This window comes from Hevea brasiliensis, chromosome 16, assembly GCF_030052815.1.
Source record: "Hevea brasiliensis isolate MT/VB/25A 57/8 chromosome 16, ASM3005281v1, whole genome shotgun sequence".
Classification (NCBI taxonomy): Eukaryota; Viridiplantae; Streptophyta; class Magnoliopsida; order Malpighiales; family Euphorbiaceae; genus Hevea; species Hevea brasiliensis.
In genome coordinates, this window is record NC_079508.1 from 66,077,083 (window position 1) to 66,097,837 (window position 20,755).

At 37.3% G+C, this 20,755-nt stretch overlaps 2 protein-coding genes across 2 annotated transcripts; one reads left to right on the plus strand and one right to left on the minus strand.

The window, feature by feature from the left end:
• Positions 1-313: 313 nt before the first annotated feature.
• Positions 314-13,834, plus strand: LOC110634421 (COP9 signalosome complex subunit 7). Its single transcript, XM_058138748.1, is given in 7 exon segments — positions 314-504; positions 506-640; positions 742-817; positions 1,077-1,165; positions 2,360-2,449; positions 2,548-2,719; positions 13,026-13,834. Coding segments are annotated over 6 exon segments (480 nt in total). The 5' UTR covers positions 314-480; the 3' UTR covers positions 2,614-2,719; positions 13,026-13,834.
• A 4,759-nt stretch (positions 13,835-18,593) lies between these two features.
• Positions 18,594-19,835, minus strand: LOC110634420 (ethylene-responsive transcription factor 2). The gene has a single exon (XM_021783405.2). The coding sequence runs from the start codon at positions 19,724-19,726 to the stop codon at positions 18,872-18,874; it is 855 nt and encodes a 284-aa protein (XP_021639097.2). The 5' UTR covers positions 19,727-19,835; the 3' UTR covers positions 18,594-18,871.
• Positions 19,836-20,755: the final 920 nt, after the last annotated feature.

Below are 20,755 nucleotides of genomic sequence, written 5' to 3' on the forward strand. Positions count from 1 at the left end.
ATATAAAAATTTAAAATTATAGGCACGAGCGATAGTATAGTGTGCAGTACATGTTAAAAAAAATAATATTACGTAAAAATTACAATATTACATAAAAAAATACAACATCAAGGAAATGTAATATCTTATGTTTTCTATATAAAATTAGTAATAAATACTCTTTAGTTAAACCAGTAATGGTCTCATCGTAAACGACGCGTCGTAGTTAAAACAAGCAAATAGACTCGTCATCGCTTCGCTCACCCAAGTTATGGAATTGGAAAAAGCTGAAGAACCCGTACGACGTACGTATATATATGTTTGTCGACACCGAAAGGCTGAAGACCCACTTCCTCTTCGTCGCCCTCGAAACCCATCCTTTCGATTGCTATAACTATAACCCTAATCTTTTCTAACGTTAGCCCTATTTCATAGTCTCTGCTTGCCTCTATTTTTCTTTGGTTGACCTTTTCATTTTGTGAAAGTCTTCAATTAAGATCAATGGAGATAGAGCAGCGACAAGCCCCAAGTAATACACCAGTTGGTTCAGCAAGCCTCCACTCTTAATGGCTCCTCTATCGCTACACCCATCGTCGAAGCCACTTCTCATCCGTATCTCTTCTCTTTTTCCGAGATTCTAGCTGTTTCCAATGTACTCCAGGTTTAGCTTTGATTTAACTAACTGTTCTGCTTGAAGGAGATTCAACTCGTAATCAGTGTAATTTGTTATTAAGGAAAGAAAAATACTTAACTTGAGTGCAGCTTGAAGGAACTGGGAATTCTGCATATCTTCATCTGCTTCGCTTGTTTGCTAACGGAACATGGCGCGATTATAAAAGTAAGAAACTTGTTTGGCCCTCCAAGATTTGTTTTAATGACCATTATGTTCAATTACCATTATATATATATATATATATATATATATATATATATATATATATATATATATATATATATATATATATATATATATATATATATATCACAAGGGATGTGTTCAATTTTTCTTTTTTATTACCGTATGCAAATTGTATACTGGTTTCATTTTGTTCCGTTGGTGTACTTCTTTTAATGGATTTTAATCCTTGAGTTTGTAGGTAATTCTGGCACTCTGCCTCAGTTGATACCTGATCAACTTCTGAAGCTTAAACAACTTACTGTGCTCACTGTTGCCGAGTCAAACAAGGTAGCGGATTCATTTAACATATGTTGAACCTTTAATTTTAAAGGGAACTCTATTATATCTCTTTGTTGATTTTATGTGCCTAATAAAATTGTCGTGTGACCATGGAGTGAAAATGTTTATTTTGTTTTCCTTTTAGTTCATGGAATTTGAGTTTTTCCTACAAGTTACAGCCACTGTTATTAGAATTTTATGATTCTCTATTCGAATAATTTGATTCCATTCTCCACCCTAATAATTTGAATCTAGGCGGTGAATCCTAAATGTACTTAAATTGAAGGATTTTTGAGTCAATTCTCCATTTTAGCGGTTCAAATCTAGTAAGGTAAATTACAAGTATATCTAAATTGTGACTAAATAGAAAGAATTAATAGTGAATCAGGAGAATTTATGTAATTGATTGATTTTTCACCAAATTTAATCGATTCTTTTTTTGTTAGATTATTAGGCCCTATAATTTCAAAATTTAAGATTTCACTTCATTTTTGCTTTGAAAAGTGCACCACACCTTTTCTCACATATTTTTATTCCACCAATCTTTTTTTCCCTCTCCCTTTGCTTTTTTTTTTGGTTAATTTACTTCTCTAATTATATTAGTATATTATGCCCTTTTAATGTAACTTGCTATCCTCTTTTACTATTTAATTATTTGATTAGATTTAAATGGGAGTTCAAGCAAATACACAATGATAATCATCGTCTACAATTCAAGAGTTCATAATTTATAACATAAAACTATATAAAATAATAAGAATATTTTGTTCTATTATAAAGCATACTTGATAATTCTATATTTATTAAAATATGTCATGCAATATATATATATATATATATATATATATATATTTGTACTTATTTTTTAGAACTTATATTATTTTTAATTAATTTTGAGAATTTTTATTGAATCTTATGATTTGATTCGATTCTCAATTCACAAAATGAAAATTTCAATTCTTGATTCGAATCTTGACTTCTATTATTACAGCTGTTACTCTTAATCTGTTTTCCTGATTTGTCATTGTTTATATTGATATATTCCATAGGAGCTATTATTATTATTCTGTGTTAATGTGCTACTTGTTTCTGATGTTTTACTTTCTGTAGTCTTTAGAAGAATCACATGGTAAGACCTGCCATTTTTCTGTGTAAAATTGCTCTTGCGTCTATAATTTTATTGTTGGTTTAACTCTCTTCTAGGATCTCTCCTATGATGCACTTTTGGAGGAGCTTGAGGTTTCCAGTGTGCGTGAACTTGAAGACTTCTTTATCAATGAGTGCATCTATACAGTGTGTACCATTATTTTTGTAATATTTAATTGGACCATGAATTTATATTTCCTCTTTAATTAATAACGGATGATCATCTCCAAATGGTTTTGGAACAGGGCATAGTCAAAGGAAAGCTGAATCAATTGCGAAGATGTTTCGAGGTTCAGTCATTCACCTTGTGAAATATAAGCCTTTTGATCACACTAGCAAAATTCTTTAAATGCTCAATTCTCTGAGGTTATTCTATCTGTAGGTGCAATTTTCAGCAGGGAGGGATCTGATGCATGGGCATTGTCACGACCCAACCTATGGGCCGGACCGGCACTAGGACCTGGGCCAGCCTAAAGCCCCCGAGGTCCGTAGTAAGCCAACTCTAAGGCCCATTTGGGCCCAATTTCAAGAAATCAAGCGGACAGAGTCCGGCCATAAAATGGACCTTTCAACGAGGAGTTTTTGACTCACCCGACCTGTAAACACAATATATATCAATTTGGGGAGCTCAGCTCACCCTCCACATACTCATAACAACATAAAATAAATGGGAGCTCGGCTCCCTCATCCAGTCCATCAACATGCATAAAATAATAAGTTTACAGGTCTAAAATAAGAATTTATATTACAGACCCAATTTAAATGAAAGTTTCTAACACATGCGGAAATTCTAGAAATTTATAGAAATACACAAACATGAATAAATAACCTGCGAGGGAGAAAAGCAGGTTAACCTCAAAATATCATCCTGTGGCCTGGAAAAATGTTGAACAGGAGTGAGCGTTCGACTCAGAGTATAAAATATCAATTTTAACCATAATCTCTATAACTATCTAAAACTAATGCACCCTGTAGAGTGAAATGCAACATCAGCAATAAATTCACATCATAATAGCAAAAAGGCAATTTGGAGCACTCACACACCCAGTAATATCAATCATAATATATGGGAGCTGATTCCCTATACAGCTCTCTTAAATCCAACCTGTGCCAGCGAAGAACTCAGCTCGGACTTCCACTTAATAACCAAATCGGGGTCCCAGCGAAGAACTCAAGCCGTGTCTACCCCGAAGGACCGGGTCCCAGAGAAGATCTCAAGCCGTGTCTACCCGTTCTATCCATAGTCCACACCACATCACACGCACGCCAACGCACGCACACTGCTCCAAATTACCACAATAACATGCATGGCACTTTAACAGTTGTGAATGCAATATAAAACGTGCCTAGAGTTTATCTACATAGATATATGCATATAAGTGATGCATGGACATGCTTTGAACATATAATAATATCGAAATTACAATTAAAATTAATATTTTACTCACAGACTTGACAGCAATCACTGTGGCGGCTGGGCGGAGGAAGAAGGCTGTCCCGGCTCACCTGACAATTACATTACAATTATTTAATACAATTGACTCAATACAAATCAAGAAAAGACCAAATACGTCCTAAGTCGTGCCGAAAATCCGGCAAAGTCTCCCCTATACCTAGGACCTACCCAACCTGCAAAAGGGCTCAAAACACACTTCTCTATTCGCAACCCATATATCCACAACTCAATCACATCACACAGCCCGTCCTGGGCCCATCAAATCAGTCATCCATCACAATATGTAAAATTTCAATTTAGTCCTTATAATTGATCATTTTTTGCAAAAACTGCACAAACAAACTCTAAAAATTATAAAACTTTGCCCTGCGGTCCTTAGCAATATTACTAGGCTATTGCAAAAAGAATCAAAATTTTCTGAGCTGCCACGAATATTTTATGGATTTTTAATCCTATTTAAGCACTAGAAAATTATGAAAAAGCAAGGTTCGGGTTTACCTTTGCCGATTTCGACTCTAGGGACGCGCTCGAGATGTCTGACAATGGTGGGGTAGCCAAAACCTCGATTCAATTCGGAGACTTTTTCCGGTAGCCGGTCTGTCTGGCCTGAAATTCATAGACCTAGATAACTGTCGAATTTCCTCGAATTGAAGATACCTACACGAAGCCCACAATACGGGGGTTAGTACATAAATTTTACAGAATTTTCTAAGCTCATTAAATGCTCGAAAAAATACTGCGAAGTTCCATAGGACCCACCGAAAAACGGTATCGAAAAAATTCGAAATTTATATCACCGCGAAGCTCTCGACGAATGGAGAGCTCTGGTACTCTCGGTTTTCTCGTGGGATTCACGGTTTGCGAGAAATCTAGCCTAAAAGTCAAAATAGGCTAAAACTTCCCGGGCAAAAATTGGATTAACCGCTCGATGGTTTCGGTGTTCTTGGTGTCTATGGAAAGCCCCCGACGAGTAGATGAGTTTAGACACAAGATCGGATCCGATTGGTGGCCGGATCGGCCAGATTTCGGTCGGGAAGACGAAGAGTCGCGCGCACTCAAGGGGGTGCTCGCGCGCGTTTTCCGGCTGCCTGGGGCGTCGGCCGGCCGTGGGGAAGGGGTGGGGTGGCGCGCCGGCGAGCTGGGTGGCTGGGGAGGCCGCGGCGCGGCAAGGGGAGGAGGGAGGAGAGAGAAAATGGGAGAGGAAGAGAGGAGGAAAAACGCGCGCGGGAGAGGAAGAAAAAGGAAGAAGAAAGGCCGGTCCGATTCGACCGGTCCGATCCGGTCCGGTTCGATTCAGAATACAAAATTTTGAATTTTTACTCTGCCTCGGAACCGAAAACAAGGTCCAAAAATTCCGAAAAAATTTCAGAAAACTCAGAAAAATTTGTAGACTCCAAATATATTTTTAGTTTTGCCACGTGGTCTTTAAATTAATTTTTAAAAATCATCAAAGTTTATATTTTCGGAAAATCGAACCTAATTTTTAAAATTCCAAAAAATCTCAAATAATTTTCTTAAAATTCAAACAAAATTAAAATATCAATATTACTCATAAAATAATAAATTTAAAATTTTTGGAGTGTTACATTCTTCCCCCCTTACAGAAAATTCGTCCTCGAATTTTACACAAGGCAGAATAAAGTACATGATTACACATTGAACAGATAGGGGTACTTACTACTCATGTCCCGTTCTGACTCTCAGGCGCACTCTTCCACTGACTGGCTCCTCCACAAAACCTTAACCATAGGGATCTGTTTTGATCTTAGCTGCCTCACTTGATAGTCCACTATGGCTACAGGTTGCTCCTCAAACGTTAAGTTTTCTTTTAGTTCTATTACATCCGGCTGTAGTACATGAGAAGGATCTGGAATGTATTTCCTGAGCATGGAGATATGAAATACGGGATGAACGTGAGAAAGGTTGGGTGGTAGCTCCAACCGGTAGGCAACTGCTCCAACTCTATCACTAACCTCAAAAGCTCCAATATACCGAGGTGCCAACTTGCCTTTCTTTCCAAATCTCATCACTCCCTTCATCGGAGAAACCTTCAGGAATACATAGTCACCTACTGCAAACTCCACATCCCTCCGTCTGGGGTCTGCATAACTCTTCTGCCTACTGAAAGCTGTTTTCAATCATTCCCTGATTAAAAGAACTATCTCTGAAGAGTACTGCACTAGGTCTACATCATGCACCTTCGCTTCTCCCATTTCCGTCCAACACAGAGGAGACCTACACTTTCTTCCATATAGTGCCTCATAGGGTGCTACTCCTATGCTGGAATGGTAACTGTTGTTGTAGGCAAACTCCACCAAAGCTAGCTGATCATCCCATTGACCTTCAAAATCCAAAACACTCATGCGAAGCATATCTTCCAGTGTTTGGATTGTCCTTTTGGACTGTCCGTCTGTCTGAGGGTGAAAAGTCGTACTGAAGTTCAACTGTGTGCCAAGTGCCTCCTGCAACTTTCTCCAAAATCGAGAAGTGAACTGGGGCCCTCTGTCGGATATTATGGAAGCCGAAACTCCATGCAATTTGACTATTTCTCAAATATAGAGTCGGGCATACTGTGCAACAGAATATGTAGTCTTCACAGGCAAGAAGTGAGCTGATTTGGTTAGGCGCTTACCCATATCGAATCATATCCTCACGTGGTACGAGGTAACCCAGTCACAAAATCTATAGTAATCATTTCCCACTTCCATTCTGGGATAGGGAGCTCTTGCAGCTTCCCTGACGGTCTCTGGTATTCAAACTTCACCTTCTGATAAGTCAAGCACTTGGACACAAAGTCTGCTATGTCTCTCTTCATGCCATTCCACTGATAGCTATCTTTCACATCATGGTACATCTTAGTGGAGCCTGGGTGGACATTGTACAGTGTATAGTGTGCCTCTTGCATGATTTCATGTCTGAGATTGTCCACAGCGGGCATACATATCCTAGAACCTTGCACTAGGGCGCTATCATTGGCAAATCCAAACTCACCACCTTCACCCTGCTGTACTCTTTCTATGATTTTCATCAATTGTTGGTATCTGTGCTGGGAAACTCTAACTCTGTCTCGCAAGTCTGGCCTCACTGAAAAATGAGCCAATAATATCCCCTCATCTGAAAGATCTAGGATTAAACCTTGATCTATCAACTCATGTACTTCCTGAATCAACGGTCTTTTCTCTACTGAAATGTGCGCCAAACTGCCAGAAGATTTTCTGCTCAAAGCATCTACTACCACATTGGCCTTCCCAGGGTGGTACTGGATGGTGCAATCATAATCCTTTAGAAGCTCCATCCATCTCCTCTGTCTCAAGTTTAAATCCCTCTGTTGGAAGATGTACTTCAGACTCTTGTGGTCGGTGTATATCTTGCACACTTCACCATATAGGTAGTGTCTCTAGATTTTTAGTGCAAAGACTACAACCGCCATTTCCAAATCATGGGTGGGATAGTTCTGCTCATGCCTCTTCAGCTGCCTTGAAGCATAAGCCACTACTTTTCCATTCTGCATCAAAACACACCTAAGGCCAACTCTGGAAGCATCACAGTACACGGTGTTTCCTTCACCACTCATAGGTAGTGTCAACACAGGGGCAGTGGTTAGACGCTCCTTAAGTGTCTGGAAACTCTTCTCACAGTCATCTGTCCAAATGAATGGAACATTCTTCCGAGTCAACTTAGTTAGAGGAGCCGCTATCCTGGAAAAATCTTGCACAAAATGCCTATAGTAGCCAGCTATACCCAGAAAACTTCGCACCTCAGTGACTGTTGTAGGCCTAAGCCAATCAGTTACAGCTTCAATTTTCTTGGGATCCACTTAAATACCTTCACTAGAAACCACGTGTCCCAAGAATGAGATGCTTTCTAGCTAAAATTCACATTTTGAAAATTTGGCATATAGCTGGTGCTCCCTAAAAGTCTGCAACACCATCCTCAAGTGCCACACGTGTTCTTTCTCTGTCCGAGAGTATACCAAAATGTCATCTATGAATACGATGACAAAATGGTCCAAAAATGGCTTGAACACCCTGTTCATCAAGTCCATGAAGGCTGCTGGTGCATTAGTGAGTCCAAAAGACATCACCAAGAACTCATAATGACCATATCTTGTCCTGAATGCCGTTTTGGACACGTCCTCATCCCTGATTCTCGGTGATGGTAGCTTTGATCGCAGTCTATCTTGGAAAAGAATCTAGCCCATTGAGTGATCAAGCAGATCATCGATCCGAGGAAGTGGATACTTGTTCTTATGATCACCTTGTTCAAATTGTCTATAGTCAATACACAACCTCAATGACCCATCTTTCTTTCTCACAAATAGAACAGGAGCACCCCAGGGTGAAGTGCTCGGACGTATGAAACCCTTGTCCAAAAGCTCCTGTAGTTGCTCCGTTAGCTCTTTCAATTCTGCTGGTGCCATCCTGTAAGGCGGCATTGATATGGGGTTTGTACCCGGAACAATATCAATGCAGAACTCTATTTTCCTTTCTGGTGGCAACCCTGGAAGCTCTTCAGGGAAGACATCCATGAATTCTCTGACAACAGGAATATTTTTTCATGTTAACACCTTCTACAGATGTATCTGTCACCAATGCCAAATATCCTTGACATCCACGCCTCAACATTTTTCTAGCACTAATTGCTGACACCAAATTATATGGAGCCACGCTCCTGTCACCATCAAAACTAAACTCTTCCACACCAGGTATGTGGAAATACACCTTTTTGTTCCTGCAGTCTAAAGTGGCATAGTGAGTTGCCAACCAATCCATCCCCAAAATTACATCAAAATCCATTACTGGTAGAGGAACCAAGTTTGCTGGGAGGTTCTTTCCATCCACTACTACTGGACTACCCGGAAAAATCATATCTACATCTATGTTGTCACTAAGCGGGGTAGCTATAGATAAAGGGTATTCTAAAGTGGTAGGGTTTCTACCCAATCTCATGGCAAACACAGGGGAGACAAATGAATGCGTAGCACCCGGATCTATTAAAACACGAGCCTCATAGGAATAGACCAGAAGAATACCTGCCATAACTGCATTTGAAGCCTGAGCATCCTGATGGGTCAGGGTGAAAACCCGAGCTTGACCCCTACCCTAAGTGGCAGAACCCTGATATTGACTTCTACCTCCTGATCTGCCTCCAAATCCACGTCCCTCTTGTCCTCGGCCTGTCGAATCGATCGTCACATCTGGAAGCACCCGGATACAACTGACGAGGAACATTTGCAACAGAACCCTGTGACCCCATCTGTGGCTCACTGAACACGAGGCATTCCTTGGCAAAGTGACTTGGTTGGCCACACCTGAAGCATACTCCTGAACTCATCATACAAGGTCCTAAATGTTCTCTTCCACACTATGCACAAGGTGCCAAGGAGGATCCTGAACCAGACCCAGAACTGTTGTACCCCGAACTGTGATCATTGCTGGATCCGTACCCTGGTCTTAACCCTCGGGATTTGTGTTTAAAACCACTCCTCTTATTCCTGCTTCTTCCTCTGTAAGTAGTTTGGCCACCACTATCCGTAGTACCCATGTGGAGAACACCTGAAGAACCCTCTGCTCTGTTTTTCTTTGCTCTTCTGCTGTCATCCACAGCATAGCTAATCTCTATCTGTCTGGCTCGATCAACTACCACATCAAAAGACTGATCAGACATCATGGCCAGGTTTGCATACCTCCTGTCCAGCCCCTTTAGGAATCTCTTCACCTTCATAATTTCTGTAGCTACTGCTGTAGGGGCATACCTGCTCAATTGCAGAAATTCTGTAGTATATTCATCTACAGACTTGTCATTCTGTCTTAAGACCTCAAAGGCTCACTGTTTTTGATCTCTGAAACTTTTGGGCACAAACCGGTTGATGAACAGTTCCACAAACTGAGTCCACGATAAATCCTCCATCCGAGGTAATATGTAGTCATTCATCCATTGTCTAGGCATAGGCCCCATAACATGCTGCATACACTCTATAAGTCTTCTATCAGTCAACAGCAATTCTGTTCCTGCCTGTCTGCAGGAATCCAAAAATCGATATGCATCATCTGACACATCATAAGTACCAGGCACCAACTTCTTAAAATTGATTATCTGTTTGTAAGGTTCCCCTCTTGGTGCGGTGGACTGCTGCTACTGTGGAGGGTGGACCATATACTGCGCCATCATGTCGATGGTTCTCTGCAACCCAGCTAGAGTAGCTGCCATGGGGTCCATGGGACCCTGTGCCATGAAAGACTGATCCTGAACTGTTGGCAGCTGCTCTTCTACTTGAGCAGCTCTAGGCCTCCTACCCCGCCTCCTCGGGGCAGGCACCTCATCCTGTGCTGACACCTCGTCAGGCACATCTGGTTCTGGTGCAGTGGCAGCTCTCCTGCTTCTACGCATTTTCCTGAAATTCAGCAGCATTAGCCCACAAAATTGCATTTTCCTAAAATTCAGCAGCATTAGCCCACAAAATTCAAAACTACACATTACACAGCTCTATAGACTCATATTTACACACAATATATGAAGCATAAACTAGAAGCAAAGATGATAATGCAAGATGAATGTGGACCCTATTTTCTGCATGTGACTCCTAGTAGACTCTTCCCAACACTTTAGATGAACATTCCCTAAGAATCTGGAGCCTAAGCTCTGATACCACATTTGTCATGACCCAACCTATGGGCCGGACCGGCACTAGGACCTGGGCCAACCTAAAGCCCCCGAGGCCCGTAGTAAGCCTAACTATTCATTGACCCAACTCTAAGGCCCATTTGGGCCCAATTTCAAGAAATCAACCGGACAGAGTCCGGCCATAAAATGGACCTTTCAACGGAGAGTTTTTGACTCACCTGACCTGTAAACACAATGTATATCAATTTGGGTAGCTCAGCTCACCCTCCACATACTCATAACAACATAAAATAAATGGGAGCTCTGCTCCCTCATTCAGTCCATCAACATGCATAAAATAATAAGTTTACAGGTCCAAAATAAGAATTTATATTACAGACCTAATTTAAATGAAAGTTTCTAACACATGCGGAAATTCTGGAAATTTATAGAATTACACAAACATGAATAAATAACCTGCGAGGGAGAAAAGCAGATTAACCTCAAAATATCCTCCTGTGGCTTGGAAAAATATTGAACAGGAGTGAGCGTTCGACTCAGAGAGTAAAATATCAATTTTAACCATAATCTCTATAACTATCTAAAACTAATGCACCCTGTAGAGTAAAATGCAATATCAGCAATAAATTCATATCATAACAGCAAAAAGGCAATTTGGAGCACTCACACACCCAGTAATATCAATCATAATATTTGGGAGCTGATCCCCTATACAGCTCTCTTAAATCCAACCTGTGCCAGCGAAGAACTTAGCTCGGACTTCCACTTAATAACCAAATCGGGGTCCCAGCGAAGAACTCAAGCCGTATCTACCCCGAAGGACCGGGTCTCAGCGAAGATCTCAAGCCGTGTCTACCCGTCCTATCCATAGTCCACACCACATCACACGCACGCTAACGCACGCACACTGCTCCAAATTATCACAACAACATACATGGCATTTTAACAGTTGTGAATGCAACATAAAACGTGCCTAAAGTTTATCTACATAGATATATGCATATAAGTGATGCATGGGCATGCTTTGAACATATAATAATATCGAAATTACAATTAAAATTAATATTTTACTCACAGACTTGACAGCAATCACTGTAGCGACTGGGCAGAGGAAGAAGGCTGTCCCGGCTCACCTGACAATTACATTACAATTATTTAATACAATTGACTCAATACAAATCAAGAAAAGACCAAATACGTCCTAAGTCGTGCCGAAAATCCGGCAGAGTCTCCCCTATACCTAGAACCTACCCAACCTGTAAAAGGGCTCAAAACACACTTCTATATTCGCAACCCATATATCCACAACTCAATCACATCACACAGCCCGTCCTGGGCCCATCAAATCAGTCATCCATCATAATATGTAAAATTTCAATTTAGTCCTTATAATTGATTATTTTTGCAAAAACTGCCCAAATAAACTCTAAAAATTATAAAATTTTGCCTTGCGGTCCTTAGCAAAATTACTAGGCTATTGCAAAAAGAATCATAATTTTTTGAGCTACCATGAATATTTTATGGATTTTTAATCCTATTTAAGCACTAGAAAATTATGAAAAAGTAAGGTTCGGGTTTACCTTTGCCGATTCTGACTCCAGGGACGCGCTCGGGACATCTGACAATGGTGGGGTAGCCAAAACCTCGATTCAATTCGGAGACTTTTTCCGGTAGCCAGTCTGTCTGGCCTGAAATTCACAGACCTGGACAACTGTCGAATTTCCTCGAATTGAAGGTACCTACACGAAGCCCACAAGACGGGGGTTAGTACATAAATTTTACGAAATTTTCTAAACTCATTAAATGCTCGGAAAAACACTGCGAAGTTCCGTGGGACCCACCGAAAAACGGTATCAGAAAAATTCGAAATGGAGCACTCTGGTACTCTCAGTTTTCTCGTGGGATTCACGGTTTGCGAGAAATCTAGCCCAAAATTCAAAATGGGCTAAAACTTCCCGGGCAAAAATTGAACAAACCGTTCAATGGATTTCGGTGTTCTTGGTGTCTATGGAAAGCTCTCGACGAGTAGATGAGTTTAGACACAAGACCCGATCCGATTGATGGCCGGATCGGCTGGATTTCGGCCGGGAAGACGAAGAGTCGCGCGCGCGCAAGGGGACGCTCGCGCGCGTTTTTCAGCCGCCTGGGGCGTCGGCCGGCCGTGGGAAAGGGGTGGAGCAGCGCGCCGGAGAGCTGGGGTGGCTGGGGAGGCGGCCGCGCGGCAAGGGGGGGAGGGAAGAGAGAGAAAACGGGAGAGGAAGAGAGGAGGAAAACACCCGCGGGAGAGGAAGAAAAAGGAAGAAGAAAGGCCGATCCGATCCGGTCCGGTTTGATTCGGCCGGTTCGATTCAGAATACAAAATTTTAAATTTTTACTCTACCTCGGGACCGAAAACGAGGTCCAAAAATTCTGAAAAAATTTTAGAAAACTCAGAAAAATTCGTAGACTCCAAAAATATTTTTATTTTTGCCACGTGGTCTTTAAATTAATTTTTAAAAATCATCAAAGTTTATATTTTCAGAAAATCGAACCTGATTTTTAAAATCCGAAAAAATCTCAAATAATTTTCTTAAAATTCAAACAAAATTAAAATATCAATATTACTCATAAAATAATAAATTTAAAATTTTTGGGGTGTTACAGGCATCTAGGAAGTATGATAGAGACCCTGGAAAAATGGTATGCTTGAGTTCATATATTGAGGAAATTCTGTCCAAATTTTAGTCAGAATTAATTTTTCAGGGCATTCAGTGTTTCTACATCTCTGAGGATGAACGTCCAAAGTTTGCCATTTTCCACATGGGAAGTTCTGTTTTACAATTATCTAGTTGATCAGTTTAAGTTATTTGCTTTTCATATTTTAGATATGCATTTTGTAAATTTTCTATGTATTAAGTTCACGTATTAGAATCTGAATCCTATTCAGGGGCCATTTTGGATTAAGTACGAATTGCACCATTGAGTTATGATCTTTTCTTAGATAATGGAACTATAGCCTACTTAGTACAAAAATCTAATGTAAATACATCAATCTTTTGGGAAGTGGATTTGATCATATTTCATAATGGTTTTGTTGGAACCCCTAACTATTCTTAGTCTAATAGCATTATTTTGCAACTTCTGTTTGTGTTTGAATTGTTGTCATCCTTTCAATTCAACCTTTTTGGGCCATTGGTTTCTGTGTATAGGTCTCCAAACTATCCAAGATTTCATACATCTTGGCCTTCTTGCTAGTTATTTAAGCTATGGTGATCCCTTGTATTAGTGTCAGTGGGCCTGCTGTCTTCTTGGATAATGACCTACCTCCTATGTTATTGATAGATGCTTTATCAATGCATCAGTTTTACCTCTTTGCCAATCCTAGGCAATGTTTTCATATTATATCACACAAGAATTGACATATACATTTCAAAATCAACTGAATGATTTTGTCAAAATAATGTAAAAAAGGGTAAAAACAAGTTAAGAGAAAGAATTACAGTGACCTAACAATTGCAAAGAAGAAACTATTCTGATATGTTCTGGTTAGATGCTTCACATGAATAGAACTCTTTTCCTTCTTTCCTTTTCTTCCCCGCTATGGTGGTTCCTATTTTAGCTTTCCCTCTGGCATCTGAAGGTACAAAATGATTCCTAAGAGTGGAGCAGCAATAATGGATAATGACGAACTCGTGTTTTTCCATGTGTCAAACAGAATCCATTTTAGGGCTATATATGATAGAACCTTTCGATCAGAATCTCTAAATACTTGATAAATGGACAATGGGGAAAAAACCCTTATCTTCCCTTGCTGCTTTTCAACTTTTAACCATGCTACTTAGGCTTTATGCGGTACATTGTTGAAAAAAATAATAATTATAATTTCTTGTCAAGTGATCAGCTCAGCTCAACTCAACTCAACTAAGACTTTATCCCAAAAATTTATTGGGGTCGGTTATATGGATTCTCTTTCTTCACTCTAAACATTTTTCAGTTAAATCCTCGGAAATGTATAATGCTTTTAGATTATGTTGTATTACTCTTCTCCAAGTCAGTTTAAGTCATTCACTTCTTTTCTTTCTATTCTCTAACCCAATGTGCTCCACTTGTCTAATTGGAACTTCTGTATGTCTACGTTTTACATGACCAAATCACCCTTCTCTCAATTTATCCTGAATTGGCACAACTCCTACTTTTCTCTAATACTCTCGTTACGGACTTTAGTTAGTCTAATATGGCCATTCATCCACCTTAACATTCTCATATCCGCAACTCTCATCCCAGACACATACGGTCCTTCATTGCCTAATATTCATTACCATATAACATGGTTCTTGTCAAGTGCTAATTCAATAAAATGTATTTGCTTTTTCTAGCAGAAGTCGCACCATAAGGAGGGCCATGTTGCCTGGGCATACGATGACATTTTCTATAATTATGATGGAGCATTACTCCCTGTAAGCAATAACATCCGACCCAGGAGGTAAGACATTTTATGTTTTTAGCTTTAATATACAGTATGCGACTAGTGATTTCATGTCTCTAGCTGCTTGTTATGCTTAGTTGCTAAGGCAAGTTTTGCATCAACTGTAATATGTAGTAAATTTTTTCAGCCCTGGAAGGCCATGTTTCAGCTTATGTCACTCTGAACTATTAAAAGCCCGTCCAACCAATTAATTTCTTGTAACTGGCCGTTGAAAATATACTTCAACAAGGGTTTTGGTAAATGTGAAATATTCTGTAAATAATAAAACGAGCTGAAAGTCTTGGCTGCACCAGATGTATTGCACCAATCCAATGAATGAGTGACATGTACTCTGAGTGTTTTATACTTGGCCAATAAATAGTTTATACATACCGCTAACATTTGAAACTCATCCATTCATGGCATTCATTTATTGGCTTGGTGTAATACACCAAATGTAGCTAATTATTTTCTGACGGATACATGTAGCTTGACTTTCATTGTTTTGTCCCTTGTTCAGGCTTTCTGATTTGTTCTAATCCATTAAAATGACCTGACAATGCATATTCAAGTCATAGTGTTCGGTCTGGATTTATACAAATTGAATATCTTCCATGTTTTCTGCCCATTTATATCTCATAACTTCGAAATGGCAGGAGAATGTCGCCAAATATTTTCTAGGCAAAGCAGGGCATAACACTTCTGATTGTGCTGGTAGCCTACCGCATTCTGTTCATGACATATTAAAGTTGAAATTTGATGTAGCTTGGGCCACAGATTGTCAGTATCATTCACTTTCACTGATGTCGCCAGAAATTATTTAAATTTGATACCAAATTGTAATTGCAGTGCGACTTAAGGACGATATTGTTGTTCTGTTGTGATAATGCAACATAATTTTCTGATAATGAAGGTCTCAATGACCTGTTAGTCTGTATGCTTTGGATATTTAAATCCAGCATTGTGCAATTCATTTTACAATCTTGGTTTCACTTTATGATATTTTTCATGAAATTACACAGTTTGATGAACAAAATTTGAAAAATCTCTCAGTTTGAAAATATTTATAAGAAAAAAAATTCCAACAATTTTCATATTGAAAAGCAATGTAATCTTTTTGTAATGTTTTCAAAATGGTTATAGACAAATTTGTAAAAAAATAAAATAAATAAAATAAATGGATTTCACACTATGAATTAAAACATGTTGAATGTAGAAAAATCATTAAGTCATTGGACATGTGATAATTTGGGATTGATGAACATGGCAACAGTGTGAACAAAAATTAAAAAAGAAAAAAAAAATTGCTTGAAAAGTGTAGAAATCAAACCTTGAGAAGAAGCAACAAGGATGGGTCAATGGTTCAGTTGTAGTTGTTGAAATCTTCAGAAAAGTCAGAGTCAAAATTTGAAAGTCAAAAAAGTAATTGGATAAGGCTGACGGTGCACGCAGCCAGTATGAGCCGTACAGTTGTCATTACTTGCGCACGTGTGCCTCTTGCGATTTGCTTTGACAGTTGACACGACCTGGTTGCCGGTTTTGATGTAGCCTTCTCCGTAGCCTTCTCTTCTCTTGCCTTCTCTACGAAATTCATTTCATTTTCTACATAATCCTTCAGTTTTGAGGACATAAAAATGGGATTTTTATCAAAAAAATGGTGTAATAAAAAAAAATTATATAAAAAAAATAAATTTAAGAGTAATTATTAAAAAAAAATTATATTAAAATAAATAAGATGAGAAGGAGATGTTAATTATACTAATATTTTTAAAGTCTGTATGCTATACGTATTAAAAATTTTAAAGGAAGATTAGAATTTTTTTTAAAATTTTAATTATTTTATTTTATATTTTAAATAAAATATAAATATTATTTTAATAAATAAAGTGATAATAATTAATATTATATATTATAATATTTTTATTATAAATATTATTTTTTATTTAAAATAAAATTAAAATTTAATAAAATAAAAATTAAAATTAAAAAAAATTTAAGAAAATTTAAATGCTACTTATAATAGTTTCAATTTTTTTTGTAAATTTTTAATTATTTTATTTTATATTTTAAATAAAATATAAATATTATTTTAATAAATAAAATTATAATAATTAATATTATATATTATAATATTTTTATTATAAATATTATTTTTTATTTAAAATTAAATTAAAATTTAATAAAATAAAAAATTAAAATTAAAAAAATATTATTATAATTAATATCCCGCTCTCATCTCATCGTCTCAGTATAATTCATCACATTTTAATAATTACTCTTAAACTTATTTTTTTTTATATAATTTTTTTTATTACACCATTTTAATAAAAATCTCCATAAAAATAGAAGCCAGAAATAATATTTCTAGTTGTCAGTTACATTAGCGTGAGGCTCTGAAATTTAAGGAATTATTAGGTGCACCCGGTACACATATATCTTTTCTCACAATCATGTGAGACGATCCCACATGATTATAAGAGAAAGAGTACTATTTTTTAGTGCACCAAATGTACTTAATAATTAGCCCTGAGATTCACTCGCAACGTTAAATAAACCTGAAAAATAAAGAGAAAAAAGGTGAAATTGGCAGCTGACCAACGATTCCAATACTCAAATTAAAAATCGATCAATATAGAGATATTAAACGACAGAATATTTTTATTTGTAATTTCAACTGAGCAAGTGTATGAGCTAAGGGGCTGTTATATGAGTGCTGACTTTTTAACTATCATATTAATTTTTTTCTTTTATCGAACGTGAATCTTTTAACTCAATTAAGTTAAAATTTTAATTTTATTAATTTAATTCTTAAACTTTAATATTAGTTTCACTTTGAATAATCAAATCATTTGTGTTTAAAATTTCATAAGTTGAGCTGAATTTTTTAATTTATAAAAATATCTTTAATAATAACCCATTAATAATATATATGTGTATTGCTTAATCTACCCGTTATATTTTAGTGATGTCGTGCATTTTCATATATTAAATAATTTATTTGCTAAAATTAAAACAATTTTTAAAGGTTGAATATTAAATTGATAAACTTATAAAATTTAGCTAAAATTAAAAATGCATGTAATTAAAATTTTGATTTCTTTAGTTATTAGGTCTTATAATTAAATATTATTTTATTTTATCTTATTTTATATTAAAATTTTTAAAATAAATGAGTTTATTAAGATTGGAGTGCTTAATATGCTTCAATATATATATATATATATATATATAATGTTTAATTTATAATATAAAATTTCCTAATGTTAAATTTAATTAATATAAAATTTCTTATAATCTTGAGTAGCTGTTTTTAAGTTAACGGAGGACCATCATAGGAAAGAGGATGGGAGTTCAAAGAAGCAAGCATACCCAGGAAACCTCTCACTACAGCATATCATAGAGATGGACCTTTGTGGCCCAATTCATTTTTCATTGGCATGCTTCCAACATTGAACCAATGCCTAAAGTAAACAGGATGATATAAACAATAATAGAAAGGGACAAATTCATTCTTATGTGAAAAGCAAACAAAGTTTTGGATTATGATAAAAGAATGAAAAGAAAGCCTAAAATGTAGCTAAATTGCCGTTTGGAAGGCGAAAATGTTGCCTTGAGTCCTCCACCCACTTCAAAAGCATAATATAGAAGAATTATACTACTCCTTCGTTGGAAAGCCATATTTGTTAGAATAACTTTCTTTAGGTTTATTCATGAAAATCTTCTATTCCCATTTTTTTTTTATATATATATAATTGACTTTATTACAGTTTTAGAGATAATTTTATTTATTTTTTATTTATAAAAACTAAAAATAAATAAATAATAAAAAGTGCCAAAAAATATATCCATAAAGAAAAAGATTCCATCAAACAAACAACAAATCTGTATTCACAAGCCAAACAGCTTCCTTTCTTCCTTTTTTATGCTTTTCAAGAAACTTCAAAATTTATGAAAATGCTCGTGGACAATTTTACAACTCCAATCTACAGTATCAACCTTCTTTCATTTTGGTGCAACTCAATGTGCAGAGCATTCACTTTGAGTATTATTGGTTAACCAATAGCTGCTCGCCATGTGTACTTGATGCCACTTTATATCTAGCTGCATTTTCCATTTTCAATCTGCCTTCGTGATCAGACACTACTGTAGTAGCAGAAGCCTTCGTCGTAGCGGAGCTCACACCCTTCTTTCTCCTCTTCGGCGACCCACTCTCCGACCCTGTTGATGTCGAAGATGATGGCTCCGGTGATGACCTCTTCGAAGTCACTCTCACAGGGTCCGGCTCCCCGGAATTCACCCTCAATGGGAAATTCAACAAAGCCCTCGACCCACGCATTCTATATGCGGCGCGATCATATGCCAAAGCCGCATCCTCCGCTGTCTCGAATGTCCCTAACCAAACCCGAGCCCCGTTTTTTGCCGGGTCTCGAATCTCAGCAGCGAACTTCCCCCATGGCCGCTGCCTGACTCCCCTATAATGCTTCCCCTTGGCAGGCGTAGCAGCTTTAGCTTGCGTCGCAATCCCCTCCGGCGGCTGCACAATATTTGCCGGAGCTGCAAAACTCTCCTGCAACACCGAGAAATTCTCCTGCGGTTCCAATTTCACCGGAGGAAAATCCGGCTGCGGCTCAGACATGAGGGAAGGGACCCAGCCAACAGTGAGAGCGTCGTGAAGGACGCCGTAAAGCACCATATCTTCAGAATCATCGACTTTGAGCGGCAAATCACCCCAATTTTCCGTTAAACAAGAGTACAAGCTGCCAAAGCTTGAGCTCCGGCAATACACAGGAGTAGTAGCGGGAGCGGAATTATTGCAAGAAGCCATGGATTCTCCTAGTAAGTGCCTGCGAACCGATTCAAGATGAGCGAAATTGGCCTCACTTGCGGTCTGTCCGTACATTTCCTGAAACCTTAGAAAGATTAAAGAGAACCTACGAATTAAGGTATGTGTTCTGCTCTATTCTGTTCTGTTTTTTGAGGTTTCTTTTTTTCCTTTTTTTCACAGAGTATTTTTTGAGGTATATGTAGGGAAAGAGGTGCATGCACTTATTTTTTAATCATTAAAAATTAATAATGGTGGAGTTTTTTAATTTCTATTATAGTATTATTTTATGTCTGGTTCCGGTTTCTTTGAAGGTTCCTTTTTTTTAAGTCACGTGTAAAATTTGAGATGGATGACGTCATCGGAATATGGCAGCAGCAATTCGTTCCTTATCCTTTTCTGTTTTTTCTATCTAGCTTTTGATCGCCGAGTTTATTAAGCTTTTTATTTATTTATTTTTATTTTTATTTGCAAGAAGAGCCATCAGCTTCTTCAATGGAACTCAGTCATTTATTTGAATTTAAAGAGTTAAATTTCATAGGGTTAAAGTCAATTTTTGAATGAAAAAATGTGAACAAATTGTTAAGTTACTTGTTCCTCTGCTCCAAGCAAGGATAAAAGTCTTTGAATTTAAATAGTGAAAAATGAGTTATTCAATTGGGTCTGTAATTAAGGAATTAATTAGCCATTTTGTCAAGATTTACCAAAAGGTTGGTGAACATTGTGAAAAAATACATCCTCTATTTGACTTTAATTACAAACTATAATCATACTATTTACCATTTAAGGACATTGGGTATTTTAATATAACAAAAAAACTGCATTCAGTGCTTTAAGAGCACTAGTAAAGATTGAAAATTTTAACTTAATCGTAATTAACTATGTTGATTAATGTACAATAACTATCACTAATACGTTCATTAAATACCAACATGGATTTTTTTTTTTTAGGTTAAAGAAACCTGGTGGTGATTAAAATATTTATTTTCTTTTTAAATTTTTGATTTGGGCTTTGATTGATCTGGCGGCTAAAGAATCGTCTTTGATTTGGGTCATTGTCATGGTGCTTATATTTAAAAATTAAAACAAATAAAATACACTATTTTT

Bases quoted from the DNA above. Each gene is read 5' to 3' on its own strand.
- LOC110634420 (XM_021783405.2), bottom strand. From the start codon at position 19,726: ATGTACGGACAGACCGCAAGTGAGGCCAATTTCGCTCATCTTGAATCG.